Below are 15,372 nucleotides of genomic sequence, written 5' to 3' on the forward strand. Positions count from 1 at the left end.
CCGCCGAGCGCCTCCCTCCCCGCCCCCATCCGGTCCCCCCGCCCCGGCCGCGGTTCTGAAATATTCATGGCCTCTCCTCGCCCTCCTCTCCGCAGCCTCCCGAGGCCCGGCTGCTCTTCTCCCGCTGCCGCTGCCGGGCTGTCATCAATCACCGCCCGGTGGCAGCGGCGCGGGCCCCGCCACTCCGCCGCCTCCGCGGCTCCCCATCTATCTTGCAGAGCCCTCCCCTGCGCTCAGCAGGGACCGCAGCGTCCCGTCCCTGCTCCCGGCTCCCGAGCTCACAGCCGTCTTCCGCCACAGATGTTCGCTCCCTGCGGGCGCTTCGCCGAGGGATGCTCTCTTCCTAAAGGCAGCAGGGCTTGCGGCTAGAGCATGAGCTTTGGAGCCGCAGGCGTGGCCTCATCGTGCACTGGCCCTGAGTCCCTGCGTGACTTGTACCTGTCATCCCCCCTCTCTGAGCCCCTTCTCCGAGAGGAGCGTGATAACTGTCACAGGGCCGCTGGGGGATTCTCTGGGGGAAACAGTACTGTGCAACTTCTTTTTCAAGCCCAGAAGCAACCCTCCAAAGCCCAGCTCCAGGGTAATAGCTTCAAGGTGGTGGCTTCCCCACTTTCCATTCTTTGTTTCTGGCTCAGACAGTGCCCTTCCCAGATGGAGGCTCAGCCCTGCTTCGGGTACCACTACTCTCACTCCTGGGTGCTGTTCGCCAGGCTCACTCTTTCCCTGCCCGGAGCAAGGCAGGCCAGCACTGGGGGTGGCAGAGCATTAAGGACATGACACGAGCTTTGGATTCACACAGACAGGTCTCAATCCAGGCATGACCATGCTCACTGAGTCCCCAGGCCTTTATCTCCACAAGCCCGAAAAGAATATCCCAGCTGAGGAGAGGATTAAGTGAGATTCGCTCTATGAAGCTCCTGACATGAGCGACAGGCCTGGCCCCAGACAGTCGTCCCACACATGGTTGCCACTGTTAGACAGAGGGACCCCTGTCAGACACTAACGCACCCTCACCTCCCCACAGCTACAAGGTGAAAGAATTTCCAGGAGCAAATCTCTAGTAGAGCACCCACTAATCTGTTCTTTGAAGAACTGATTTTGTAGGGCACCTGGGTGGCTCAGTTGGTTAAGCGTCTGACTTCAGCTCAGGTCATGATCTCGAGGGTTGTGAGTTTGAGCCCCACGTCAGGCTCTGTGCTGACAGCTCAGAGCCTGGAGCCTGCTTAGGATCCTGTGTCTCCCTCTCTCTCTGCCCCTCCCCTGCTCACACTCTGTTTCTCTCTCTCTCAAAAATAAAACAAAAAACTAAAAAAAAAAATAAATAAATAATAAAGAACTGATCTTGTATAAAAAAAAAAAAAAAAAGAATTGGGGAGCCTGGGTGGTTCAGTAGGTTAAGTGTTTTGACTTAGTTTTGGCTCAGGTCATGATCTCACAGTTTGTGAGTTCGAGCCCTGCATTGGGCTTTGCACTGACAGCGAGGGGCCTGCTTGGGATTCTCTCTCTCTCTCTCTCTCTCTCTCTCTCTCTCTGCCCCTCCTCTGCTCATTCTCTCTCTCCCTATCTTAAAATAAACTTAAAAAAACAAAACCAAAAAAAGAATGTACCCCAACTCTGACAGTGTGAGCTAGCCTGGAGGCCAGTATTAAGAATGCTGTTTGGTTCCTAAACCCCGACCTGGCCCGGGGCAACCCTGAAGTCACATGGGTAGTGTGGGAGGTTTCTCTGGGGCAACGGAGGGGGGGGGGCTTCACGTCATTCCCCCTGCACCCCACAGAGCCAAACATCCCCATGTCCCTCCATTCAAACCTCTCTGCTCTTCCCCACATTCCTCTTCCTGAAGCCAGTGGCCTCCTTCCTGTTCCTGAAATCTCCAGCTCTTCGGCCTGTCCCGTGCGCCACCCCCCCCAAACTGTCCCCTACCCTGACGGTGTCACCCCCACACAGCCCTCAGCCGCACAAATGCCTGACACATAAACACGGTCTTTGGCAAAACTTAAGGGCACCTCAAACACTGTGGGTGAGCCGATGGCAGGAGGGAGCTCCGGAGTCTATCCTGACGAAAATGTGATAAAGGTTATTTACAAAACAAAACAGCTCCGTCTGGGCACTGCCCTGGGCAGGGATCCTTTTTTGCCTGTAACATCCGAACTCCTCCTTCCCCACACTGTGCCCTCCTGCTCTGCCGGCTGCACCCCCATAGACATCTTTCTTCCTCTGTCCTGGGGACAGAGCTTCTGTATTCTCCCTCCCTGGGGACTTTTCAGCTGGCTTTTCTCACTCTGTGGTCCCTTCCGAGAGATTTACTTGGGCTCTCGGCTGCTGGGAGCATTGAAGGTACAAGCACAGGGCATTGAGTAGTGGGCTCAGGGCGGGGCACAGGTCTCAGAACCTTCTGGTTCCAGAACCTCTGTGTCCTGCAGGTTCCAGGGGTATAAAAGGGCCTAGGCTGACGCTTCTCTTGCTGACTTTGTGCAGCTGATATCAGCACATCCGGTTTTCAGGATCTCCCAAGGCTAGAACCCTGTGTTCTCCTAGCCTGCCTTTCCTGGATGATAATATCACCAGCAATAATGTTCTCTAATGTTTCAATTGCCCTCGAACGTCCACAAATCCCAGAGTCACTACCTGATTTAGAGAATCTGTACCTCCCCATTTTACAGAGGAGAAAACTGAGGCCCAGAGAAGGAAAGGAACATCCCCTTTGGTTTTGGAACTTTTGACTAAAGGATACAAGTTCACTTATGCAATTGGCTTTGAGAATTCATGTGCAAACAGGACAGGCCTTGACTTCATTGGCCAGCCCCTGCTGCCGATGTTAGCTCAGCCCTGGCCTCTACTTTATAGACACAGTTGTGGGTGTATGCACGGAGTTCTGGATATGCATGGAGTTCTAGATTTGTGTACCACTTCCTCCTCTTTTTAAAACATTTTTTTAAAAGTTTATTCATTTTTGAGAGAGAGAGACAGAGTGTGAGCAGGGGAGGGGCAGAGAGAGAGGGAGACACAGAATCTGAAGCAGGCTCCAGGCTCTGAGCTGTCAGCACAGAGCCTGACGTGGGGCTCAAACTCACAACCCTCGAGATCATGACCTGAGCTGAAGTCAGACGCTGAACCAACTGAACCACCCAGGTACCCCCTTGCTCTTTTTTTTTTTAGGTTTATTTATTTATTTTGAGAGAGAGAGAGAGAGCATGCACGCACCTGTACGTGAGCAGGAGAGGGACAGAGAGAGGGAGAGAGAATCCCAAGCAGGCTCTGCACTGTCAACACAGAGCCCCATGTGGGGCTCAAACTCACGAAATGTGAGATCATGACCTGAGCCGAAATCAAGAGTCTGATGCTTAATCAGCTGAGCCACCCAGGTGCCCCTAGTACTTCCTGCCTTTAAATTCGAGTCTGTCATCTAGTTGACTCCTCACCACATCTGTGGAATAGGTGCGGGAGGCGTTACTCCCCTGTGATACAATGAACCAGCCCCCACAGAGCTGAGCAAAGGCAGCCAAACAGTCTGGATCTAGTGACGAGAGACCAAGAACGAACAGACCAAGGGTCCTCACCGCACAGGACATGTGTTGGACCGGCCACCACGGCCAAGGCTCTGACCTGAGTAAAGACTGCCTGTCACACCCTCTTCCTCATGCCAGCAGCTTCTCTCATTAACTGGTTCTGTTTCCCATTAGCCAAGAGCATAATGGCCAATCAACAGATGAATGAATCCAGACAGAGGAGGGGAGGATTCCAGGCAAAGGGTCTGCTTTCCCAGCTCATTCACTCAGCCGGCATGCCAGGTCTGCCTGGGGCCTGGGACAGGGACAGCAGTGGCAGGAACAGGGATGGACAGGATGGCAGGACAGGTGGCGGGAACAGGGATGAGTCAGGCCTGAGGCCCCTCCCCTTGCTCCACACAGTGCATGGGGGCGTATTGTCAGGCACGATTCTAAGCACTGTGTCTGTATTTATCTCATTTAATCATTTAATGCTCAAACCGCTCTGTGACATAGGTACCATCATGAAAATTCCCATCTTATAGATAAAACCATGAGGCACAGAGATGTCGCACTATGCAGCAAACCGGATGCACAGGAAAAAACAAAAGACTGGAATTTGCTCACTGTGTTAGGGAGTAGCTTATGAATATTGTTTTCCAGAAACCCTCTCTCCCGAGCATTTTTTTTTCATGTTACATAACTAGGAAAACAATTATTCTTAAATCTTGTCTATTAGAGCGAGGGAAAAAACAAAATAGAACTGAGAGCAACCACGAGAAGTAAGAAAGCGTTGTGTGGATCCCAAAGAGGAAAACGGTTTACTTTTATCCCGGGAATGTTGGTGGAGTGGTTTTTAGAGGCAGCCCTGAATGATGGGGTGAATTAGAGCCAGTGCAGAGGGGCCCAGGGTGTTCCAGACCGAGGGCCCAGGGTGAGCAAAGGCATGGACCTGGGAACAGCAGGAGGGAGCTGGGAACTGCAGGTCGGGCTGGCTGCTGCCTGAGGCTGGGAGCGGGAACCAGGCTGGGTTGAGAGTGTGGAGAGCCTTCAGTAGGAGGCCAGGGCGTCCAGGGCTGCGTGGATGGTGGGGAACCACAGAGGGTTTCGGGGGTAAGACAGGCTCCCAACATCAATCAGTTTGCAAGGACAAAGGCGTGTCCTCTCTCAATGTCTCTGGGACCTGACTCCTGTCTGTCATCTGGCTTCCAGATTACCATGCCAGCTGCCCCACGGTTCTCCCCGCCTGTCACCCTTCTGATTCCTCTTTCCAAGAAGAAAGTCCCCAAACAACTGTCTGACCACATCACACCTCCCCCAAACCTTCCACCGGCTGCCACCGGCTATGGAATCCAGTCCAAGTACTGCAGCAATATGGTGTCCTGGCGGTCTGTCTCAAGAGACGGTCACTCAAACTGGTAGATTACTTAAGATCACTGGGAGTGATCCTGCCCCTTTAAGACCCTTTTCCTGAAGGGGAGGTACCATAGGCTCTTACAGTCCATGGAGGGTTAAAATCAGATATCCCTCCTCTCTTCCTCCTGAGAGGTGACATTCTACTGGCTCTGGCATTGTCACCTCCCTCTAAGAGGGCACTGGATTTCTCCATGTCTCAAAATCCAGTCCATGAGGGGGTTGGGGTATCGGGGTCAGGAAGCCAGAGGCATGAGCACAGAGATTGCTGAGTGGTCCCTTTTATAAGTAAAGAAGTAAAGGCCCAGAGAAGTCAAGGACGTGCCCAAGTCACACAGCCAGGGTGCGGTCGAGCTGGGATCCAGGGCCCGGGGGGTTAACATGGAGCTTGGAGGTTGGGACAGGTGACGTGTCTGACACCAGAGCCCACACTCTCCCTCCACTACCCCAGACTCCGAGCTAGGAAGCGAAGATCCACGGTCTGTTGCCAGGTCCACAGGAAGGCACACGACCCATCGGTCACCAGCTCCCTGTCACCTCTCTGCCTTGGGCCTCGGGCTCCTCCCAGCCTGCGAGTTATTATCCAGGCCACTGTCAGCCTCCTTAGCTTGCCTCCGTCACCGTTTGGAGTGCTATTTTCACATCGTTTTGGCTCCCTGAGCTAGAAGAAACCTTCCGGCCCCACCCCTTTTCCCACGTAGAGGAGGAAACCCAGGCTTTGGGGAAAATCGGGGCGAGCTGCAGTGCTCTAGGTACCAGAGATAGAGCAGTAAACAAAACCGATAAAGATCAGTCTTCTGATAGCATCTTCTAACACGCTAGCTAGCGGAATCCCAGGACCCAGCCTAGTCTACACTCTTCCCCAGGGGGCCCCCTTCCCCTCCTCTCCTCCCTGCTCCTAGCACGGGGAAGGGTGGGGGGGGGGGACACCCAGCACAGACCCTCAAGGACATTTCTTCTGATGATGGACACGCTGGTGAATTTCCCAGTGCATCCTGGTTCTTACAGGGGAAGATATGATCAAGACCCCTGGCAAAGACTTGAGAGCACCCCCTGACTGGAGGCATCTCAGCAGGGGAACAGGTGGGATCCCCCCCTCCTGGGGAGAAGAGGGAAGGCAGAGGGAAGGGCCCAACATCCGGGAGGAGGGCAGGGGCGAAGGGAGACAGAGAGAGCCACCAGGGGAGGCAGGAGGAAACACAGAAGCTAGGGGAAAAGTAGGCTTCCAGAAGGGGAAGCACAGTGGTAGCCCCGACTAGAGAGAGGCCAGGCCTGCCGAGAAGCACGGGCCACCGGAAGTAGGACTCTGGAGGCCTTGGTGTCAGCAGGTCCCAGGGATTGGGGCGGAAGCCGACCACGGCTGTGGCTGCGTGGCCTAAGGAAGTAGGGGCAACACGTGCCTCATGGTCTACAGAAATTCGATTGAAAAAGGAGAGAAAAACGTGGGACAGTGGCCAGAGGAGGAAGCAGAGCTGAGGAAGGACGGGGAATTCAATTAAAAGGAAGGAGCCTGGGAGGCACCTGGGTGGCTCAGTCAGTTAAGTGTCCAACTTTGTTTGGCTCAGGTCATGATCTCGTGGTTTGTGCGTTCGAGGCCCACATCAGGCTCTCTGCTATCAGTATGGAGCCCGCTTCAGATCCTCTCTCCCCTTCTCTCTGCCCCTCCCCTGCTCACGAGCGGGCGGGTGCGTGTGCACGCTCTCTCTCTCTCTCTCTCTCTCTCAAAAATAAATAAACATTAAAATAAAAAAGAAAGGAAGGAAGGAAGGAAGGAGCCTGGAAGAGGGGAGAAGGGCACGCTTCTTGCTGGAAGGGCCAGGGAAAGTGGCAGGAGAGTCCACACAGGCCTCTGTCCCTTGCACTGTGTAGAGGAGGGTGATTTTCCAGAAAAGCGCTGGGGTGATCTGAGGGGGGCACAAGTGGGAAAGCCAGGACCTCCGAGTCTGGAGGTGGTGCGGGCAGCAGCAGGAGGATCCGGGTCTCAGGAGCTTTAGGAAGGGAAGAGAGGTGCTGTCCTGCTCTTGGTGGGGGTGGGGGGCAGGGGGCTGGATGGGCATCACTGAAGGGAGGGCACGGGAGTGGCTGAGGGTGCTGTGAGTTGAGGGCGGCTGCAGAGAGGGAGGTGGTGATTAGCGCCACCTTATCGCCTGGCTCCCCCAGATTACCCGTGAGCCCCTCGCAAGCCTCCACTGCCCTGTGTTTGCTCCTCTCCATACCTGAACCAGAGAGGTGAGGTTTAGGTGGGGTACGGCGGGACTCCCCCACCCCCGGAGCCCCCAGCCATCCAGAAGGACAAAGAAAGGGCTTCCCCGCTGCCCACCCAGGTTGGCTACTCCTGCGATGCTGTTTGTCTTTAAGACAATGGCGACAGGAGGGGCGCCTGAGTGGTTCAGTCGGTTAAGCTTCCGACTTTGGCTCAGGTCATGATCTCAAGGCTTGTGAGTTCAAGCCCCGCCTTGGGCTCTGTGCTGACCCGCTGGGAGCCTGGAGGCTGCTTCGGATTCTGTGTCTCCCGCTCTCTCTGCCCCTCCCCCACTTGTGCTCTGTCTCTCTCTCTCTGTCCTCAACAGGAGAATCTCTCAGAACATGCTGCTCTCTTCTTGTTTGGGGTGTAAGCAAAAGTGACAGGGGTTTAGGGGCCTTGGCAAAATGCCTGCTCCTCAAATTAGTCCCCCCCCCCCCGAAGAAATGCCAGGAGTATTTATCTTGGCTGCTCTAGAAGCCTCTGTCCCGCCCAGAGCCAGAACCGGGTGGGGCTCTGAGGCTCAGTGAGGGGAGGGGAAGGCCCATTGAGTGGATTCCATGAAGCCCCCTCAGTGCGCACTGCCTGCTAGGCATGGGGCGCGGTCAGCCATGCAGTGGGGCCGGGACTGGCGCAGGGACAGGCTGCCCTCACACTCCTACAGCAGCCTGCCGCACTCTTGTGTGGCATTCTTGTCCCCAGTTTCTCTAACCCCAGATAAATCTGCCTCCCCATAGCTCCCCTGTTGGATGCCAAGCCCACGGCCCATGGCACACTGGTGTTCCTCCTGTCCTGTGACGGGCGCAAGATGTGACCCCTGCGGAGCCCTTGGTCTCTTTACCTGATGGTTCTTTGGCCACGCTAGCAATGGCATTCGGTGTGTCGGTTCCCACCTTCCGGAACACGTGCTTACTCCGGGGCCCATTTTACAGGTGGTAATAACTGGGGAAGTGGGGCTAGCCTGGGGCCACACTGTCAGCCAGCGGCCACGCTGGGGTCAGAACGTTTTTGAAGTTTCCGGATCACCCTCCCTCTCCCACCCCTACCCCCAAGCAGTGAGCACTCACATGTGGCCTCCAGGCCGGTCCTCCCTGGTCAGCATTCCCTCCTTCTCCATCAGCATCTGCCGGAAAGTCCTGACCTTCTGTCGGGTCTCCTCCTCCGAGTACCTGCAGGGGCACAGGGAGGGTGAGGGCTGCCCTCTTGGCTTTCTTTCCCTCCCCCCCCCCCCCCCATCACAAGTGCACCTTCCAGCTTGCAAAGACCTGTCTGAGGTCACACGACCAAGCAAGGCTCTCAGCCCTGGGGAAGCTCAAGGCTTTTTGCGCCCAACCAGACAATCAACCAACTAAACAAACAAGCAACGACCAGCCAAACAAATGGACCAAAAAAAGGGAAGAGTTGTCCCGGGAGGTGGGGGAAGGGGGGGGAGACTGTGGGGAGGAAGCTGTGCCCTTCCTCCTGGTCCCCCCCACTCCCAGGGCAGGTCACCCTCCCACGTCCAGGCCGCAGTCACTCTCTGGAGACGTTTTAAGGGAGAAGTGAAGGTCCAGGACTTTTCCGCTTTCCTGATCCTTACAATAGCCTTGGGAAGTCCTCAACTCATCCCAACCTCTGCAAGAGCGAGGCTGCAAGCGGTTTGTCCCAGATCCCAGTACCAGATCCATTGCTTCCCTGTTTGGGGGGGGGAGGTGGGGGAAGTCTGGTCTTTTTTTTTTTTTAATGTTTATTTTTGCAGAGGGAGAGAGAGAGAGAGAGAGCAGGGGAGGGGCAGAGAGAAGGGAAGACACAGAATCTGACGCAGGCTCCAGGCTCTGAGCGGTCAGCACAGAGTCCGATGCCGGGCTTGAACCCACAAACTATGAGATCATGACCTGAGCCGAAGTCGGACACTTAACCGACTGAACCACCTGCGAGCCCCAAGTCTGGTCTTGAATGGAGTCCCCCAACTTCTCTATTCTCTTCCCCCTCCCTCCCTAAGCCTGGGTTCAGGCTATGGACCAAAGTCCTGAATTATCACCCTTGCTCCCACCCTGGGGTCAGTCATCATCCCCTGTCACTGCATCCCTGTGACAGCCTCTTGGCTCCTCTGGCATTTCCCCCTCCAGCCTGTGTCCATGCTGCCCCGGGGCAGGGTGTGGGGGCCTTCGCTCACTCAGCGCTCAGCCCCGTGCCCTGTGCCTGGCACACAGCAGATATCGCGTCTGTTGCCGGATGAATCTTGGCCTCCTAATCCCCTCACCCTCCCATCTCTGGCTGCAGGTCATTGTCCTGGATGGAAAACATGGTGGCAAAACAGGACCGGGGTCCCGTCTTGTCTCTGTCCTTCACTCACCATCCACTCTGTCCTCACAGCAGACCCAGGCCTCCGCACTCAGTTTGTCCATGAAAATGGCACGTTGTTGCCTCTCAGGGACCCCATCTCTGTCCTCCCCTCTCTTCTCCTACCCTCCTCCCCTCCCCTTCTCCAACAAGCATTTGGGATTGGCCCAGCCTTTTTGGAGAGCAATCTGGCAATTCCTTTCAAAAGCCGGAAGAAATGAGCACATCTTTTGCCTCACAAAATTAACTTCCTGGTTTAGCCAGTGGAAATAATCATGGCTAAGCACAAAGACGTGACTCATGGGCTGTTTACCGCAGGACAGATACCCCCGACCAGGTTAGGTTGTGTTTCCATAGCAACCTGTGCCTCCAGGTCCCAGCAGGTAGCTCCTGTGTTGTTACCTGTTGACCGACTCCTCTGTATCCTGCACTGGCTTGGGGGTTCCTGAGGGCAGAGACCTTGTCTGTCTGGATTGCCATTGTGTCCCAGCATCTGGCACCTTGCCTGCCACATGTGGCCTCCAAATTGCTTTGACAAATGAGTGACTGGTGACGGAGAGGCATCAAACAGTTTGAAGGTTGGATGTTCGTTTTGGACACCTGACTCTGGTGGCTGCGTGGCTAGAGGCGGGGGATCTGGAGGCAGGGAGGCCGGCACTGGCTACTGCAGGGCTTTGTGTGGGAGACCGTGAAGTCAGAGCTGGGCAGTGGGCGTGGGGAGTGGGCGGGAGGACCCAGGGGAAGAAGTGGACAGCAAGGCATCCAGGATGCAGGGTGGCTGGGACCTGGGGACCGCCTGCCGACTGGCTCATGCTCATCAATGTCCACCTCAGTCCCTGTTAGGCTCAGACTCGGGCATTTGGCTGCAGGTGCCTTGGCCTTGTTTGCTGGGCAGTGCAGAGCCCTTGGTCGGCTGGGCTGTCCTGGTGCCCGGGAAGAAGGGGTGGTGGCCCCTTTTCTGAGCAGTGCAGGTACATGGGAACTGCTCCCTTCTCGCCTTCTCCTCAGGGGACCAGCTTGTCATTGGCACCAACATTGAGACAGACAGCAGAGGCCCTTCCACGCTGCCCAGACCCTGACTCGTGGATCTCTGGGTGGGAGAGACAGGCCGGCTGTCTCAGGCCATGGGGCCCTGGACCTGGTGGGGCTGGGGAGATGGTCCAAGAGCGAGGCTGGGCCACATCCCCAGTTGAGTGGGATGGGCTTCAGGCCAGGGCCCAAGTTCCCCAGACTCCTGGAGTCTATGGAGCATAGGGGGCCGGGAGGTAGGAGCAGGACTCAGGGTTTGCTAAGACCTGGAGCAGGACACGTGCAGGAATTTAGGGCCCATCCCAGAGCAGGCAGGTCTGAGGCAAGTTGACGAACTTCAGTGCAGGCCATTGGGAGGCCGGGAGTGCTGGATTGAATCGACTTGGAGGCTTAGGGAGGACCCCTCTATGCCCCAGAGCATCTTGCTAGGAGAAGGTGGGGACCCAGGGATGACCGTCTGGTTACTGGGCAAAGAGGTGTCAGGTACAACCTCTGCCTTCAAGTCTCCTGTTCCCTCGTATCTCTTGAGGTCAGCCCTCAGCTGAGGCCACGTTGGACAGTGATTAAGGGAAGAGGTCCGAGAACCAGGCGGTCCTGCGTTTGAGTCCTGGCACCCCCCATTTTCTAGCTCTGTGACCTTGACCTCTACATCTGTGAAAAGGGACAGTGACTTGTCTTTTAAGGCTGTCACAAGGATTAAGGGAAATGATGCTTACAAAGCACTCTGCGCAGTGCGTGGCACATAATAGCTGCCCAATAAATAGTAGTGACCAAGGACCCTTTGTCCCAGAGCAGGAGGGACCGAGGGTCTAGCTGTCCCAGGCTCCCTGCCTTCTTCCACCCTACACCCCTGCCAGGTCAGCAGTGTCCCAGGTCGGGAATCACCTCCGGTCCATCTCCCTGTTCTCCCAGAGGCAAAGGCCGAGGTAGGGAGGCTGCTACCCCGTCCTTGTGAAGGTGGCAGTGCCTGCCATGCAGAGGCCTGGCGGCCGTGCCAAAGCCAGACTGGAAGTCGAAGGCTTGGCCAGGGGACTGGGGACAGGGACAGCAATGACACCTGTCTCAGTGCCCCAGCCGCCTGGCTCAGGCAATCTGGCTCCCTTGTCTCGCCTCCACTCTATGGGCCATGAGGGAATGATGTGCCAAATTCGTCGTTGCTTCCTGGACCGCCCTCTGAGGCTGGGGCAGGGTGAGGGGACACTGCATTAAATTTTTTTAAATGTATTTATTTTGAGAGAGAGAGAGCACACAAGCGACGGAGGGCCAGAGAGAAAGAGACAATCCCAAGCAGGCTCTGCACCATCAGCGTAAAGCCCGATGCGGGGCCTGAACTCCCAAACTGTGAGATCCTGACCTGAGGTGAAATCAAGAGCTAGATGCTTAACCAACTGACTGTGTCATGCAGGTGTCCCAGAATACTGCATTCTAAAAGAGGTCCTCAGAGTTGAAAATGTTTCATTCTGCCTGTCTCCACCCAGACTGGGATGCTCCTACGTAATCACTTCCTGGGTCCCTGGGTCACTAATTTGTTCTTGACTCCAGCTCGGAGAGGGTGGGCGGTCTTCCTCTTCCCATTTGATGGAAACAGAACAGGGAGAAGGGAGGCTTCCAAGCTCCAAGCCCCAGAGCATGGCTCTGCCCGCCTCCGGGGCAGAGGAAGGGGCACAGGTTGGGGCTGGGGTGGGAACAGCACATCACACAGGCGAGGGACTCTGTCCCTGGCCCCATGGTGATTGCAGGCTGCGTGAAGGTGATTCCAATGCAGCATCAATCACCAGTGAATTAGCCATCTATCCATCAATATTAAGGAAGGGATTGCTTTTTAATGGGGCCAAAGAATGTGTGTTCCTGTGACTAGTGGGAATATCTGTCAAATGCCTGAGAACCTGGTAAATAGACTCGAATGAACGAATGTTTGTAGAAATGGATATTAATGACCGGATTTTGTAACAGAGCAAGGGTCCCCAGTGTTTGTGGAGCACCTTCTGGGGACTGGCTGGAGGTGGGAGAGCCCTGTACATCTTTAGCCCACAGGACGTGGAACAACTCCCAGTAGCCATAGCTTGCTCAGTTCTGGATTGTTGGGTTCCGGAGTGGCTATGCCCTCCACTGACCAGGCTGCCGCTAGGGGTTTGGGGGCGGGGGGGCACTGGTGACTTGAGAGCTAGCTTTACAGGAGACTCCAGGCTAAGGACCATCTGGAGTGAGGGCTTGGGTAGGGTAAGGGGTCCTGACTGGAGACCTAGTGGGTGCGTCCCAGAGAGGCACGGTCCTTGATGCCAGGGGACCAACACTGAGGTCATGGTCAAATGACCTCTGCCTGACCATCCCTTCTGTGTGAGGCTGCCCTCATCCTGCGATGACCTTCTTGTGTGCCGTGAGGGTCTGGGGGCTCCTGGAAGAGAGGGAGATTCAGCCAGGGGAGGAGGCTTGGGGAGGGGAGGAGCACCATGAGAGGGGTGCCTTAGGGATTCCCTGGGAGGATGGGGCTCTTCAAGGGGGAGAGAGGGGGCTCAGGAAGGAGGTGGGGCTGTGGGAGGGGGAGGGGACAGTTTCCAAGAATGCAGCGCAGAAGGCTGGCCCTCTTCTGGCCCAGGCGCCCCTCCTGTTCCCTCAACTCGCCCACCTGCCTGTCAACCCTTCACTGCCCAAGTCGCCCCAACTTATTGGGATTTGCAGGTTGAAATGAGGTCCATGGGCTCTCCTCTTCCCACCCCTACTTGACCCTGCCCCTGGGGACCTCATTTCCTCTGTCCACATCCACGGCTCATCAAACCTGGTTTCATTGCCAGCTGGAAGCCTCCTTTCCGTCTGCCTTCAGCTGCTTTCCATCCATTTATCCCTCTCGGCAGGGACCCCCCCCACCCCCACCTGGTCCCCAGCTGGAGATGAACACTGAGTCTCTGTGTCTCAGGGGCCCTGCCTGGCAGCCTCCCTGAGGACCCTGGATCTGGGCCCAGCCTTGGCTCTGCCTGCAGCCAGGGACTGTCTCTGTCTGAGCCTCAGTGTCTTCCTGGGCTCTATAGTGATGGTGAACCATGTCTTGGCTGCCTCTTGGGGAGCCCAGAGGCCTGGACGGACAAAGGCGAGGCTTAGGAGCACTTCTGTACACAGGCTGTCTGTCCCAGGGTGGCTCCGGGCCCCAGTGCACTGGGCATTTCCAACTTGTCAGCTCCCCAACAGTGCCAGTCTGATGGGCGGGCCCTGCTCCTCACTTTGACTCCCTCAACAGCCAGCCCAATAGTTTCAAAATCCTCAGGGTAGATACAAAATGGAAACTCAAGACCACCAGCTTTCCTTAGAGCTGCACAAGTGGGAATGGCTTTGTTCTGTTTCTGTGCCTCCAGCCCCATGTGTCAGGCCTGTCCTGTCTCCACTGGACTTTTGAGGAAAGTCCCTAAAAAGAGCCTTACTGACTGATCGATGCACAAGCCCTGGCGAACTCCTACTCATCCTTCAAGGCCCATTCGAATGTCTCCTCTCAGAATCTCTCCTCTGAGCTCCTGAAGTGCTTGGTCCTCTCCTGTCCTGTCCTTTAACCACGATTCCAATCCGTTGTATGCTGGAGTTGGCTCTGAACATGGTTGTCTCTCTTCTCAGTCGGGGAGGGAGTGAGGGGCAGTCTTTGAGGAAGTGGCCCTGATCCAGCTCCAACATTGTGCAGCACGGTGGCTGGCGCACTTGTGTGTCCCTGTGACTGGGTCTGAACGGGACAGGTAACACTGAACCTTCTGGGTGTGGCTGCTGGCTGGGGTTCCTCTGCTGAAACCACAGGTAGCCTTGTACTAAAAAAAGCCCATCGTCCCCTCTTGCCTGGCTGCAGCACCCACCTTGGCACAGTCCAGGAAGCTCAATAGAGTTGTTTCAGAGAAGGGGAAACTGAGACCTTGAGTTGGTTGGCATAGGTGTTTGCATGCTTCTCCCCCCCCCCCCCCCCCCGGACTGGATGTTTCTGGAAGACATGGACTGTGTGTCTCCTTGGCTTCTGTGAATCTGAGCCTAGTTCAGAGCTTGACGTAGAGCAGGCGGCCAAGACGGTTGATAAATGAATACAAGAAGGCAAGTTCTGGCCTTGCAGTGGCTCCACCTGGACTGGCTCCGAGTGCGGCCCCTCCCAGCCTGACTGCAGTCCGAGCCTCGCCCGGCCCCGCCCCGCCCCGCCCCTTGGCCCGCTCACCCTTGCTCCTCCATCATCTCCTGCAGCTCCATGCACTTGAGCTCCACGCGCCGCTTGCGCTCGTGGTCCAGGATCTCGCGATGCGCGCGCTTTACCAGGCCCGGCTCCGCGGCGCGCAGCTCCTCCTCGGCCCGCGGCCAGGTCCCCGAGGAGGCCCCCGGCTGAGGGAAGCCGTTCGCCGCGTCCGGTGGGGACGGCATGCCGGCCGCCCCGTTGTTCACTGTGGAGGACATGGCGGCTGGCCCCGGAGCCGCTGGCCTCGGCCCTGCGAGACAGACACAGACACCAGGCGGGATGGTCACTTCTCGGCCACCTGCTAAGCTCCTCTCCGCGCGGGTTAATCCTGGAGATTTAAAGGCCCACTCATGGCTCTAATCCGCTCCCCCTCAAGCTGCAGAGGGGGGCGGACGTCAGGTTAGCACCTTTGGGTCACGCCTCAGGGCATGAGGGGAGATTGGACCCCAGGCTTTCCCATCTGTAAAGTGGGTTCATGCAGGTTGGACTAGATGGCCTCTAAGGGCCCTGTGCTTGGAATAGTCCTCTCCAGGGAGGGACCTAGCAACCGCTTAGGGCAACCCTCTCTCCCCTGTACCAGTTCCTGGGCCTGAATTCTAGCCTCTGCTTGCAACTCCCTTGTGGTTGTAGGCAACCACATTGGTCTCTGGGAAAACGTGTTAGGTTGTTGTTGTTTTTTAAGTTTG

The 15,372-nt window shown here is 56.3% G+C and overlaps 1 protein-coding gene across 1 annotated transcript in view; it reads right to left on the reverse strand.

Moving 5' to 3' along the window:
* Nucleotides 1-15,070, reverse strand: part of SRRM3 (serine/arginine repetitive matrix 3) — a 33,799-nt gene extending 18,729 nt beyond the window's left edge. The window contains exons 1-2 of the mRNA XM_047839339.1: nucleotides 14,672-15,070; nucleotides 8,211-8,312 (exon numbers count right to left, since the gene is read on the reverse strand). Coding sequence (XP_047695295.1) covers nucleotides 8,211-8,312; nucleotides 14,672-14,904 — 335 coding nt within the window. The 5' untranslated portion in view covers nucleotides 14,905-15,070. The remainder of the gene's footprint in view (nucleotides 1-8,210; nucleotides 8,313-14,671) is intronic.
* Between the last annotated feature and the right edge of the window lie 302 nt (nucleotides 15,071-15,372).

Source organism: Prionailurus viverrinus, chromosome E3 (genome assembly GCF_022837055.1).
Source record: "Prionailurus viverrinus isolate Anna chromosome E3, UM_Priviv_1.0, whole genome shotgun sequence".
Lineage (NCBI taxonomy): Eukaryota > Metazoa > Chordata > Mammalia > Carnivora > Felidae > Prionailurus > Prionailurus viverrinus.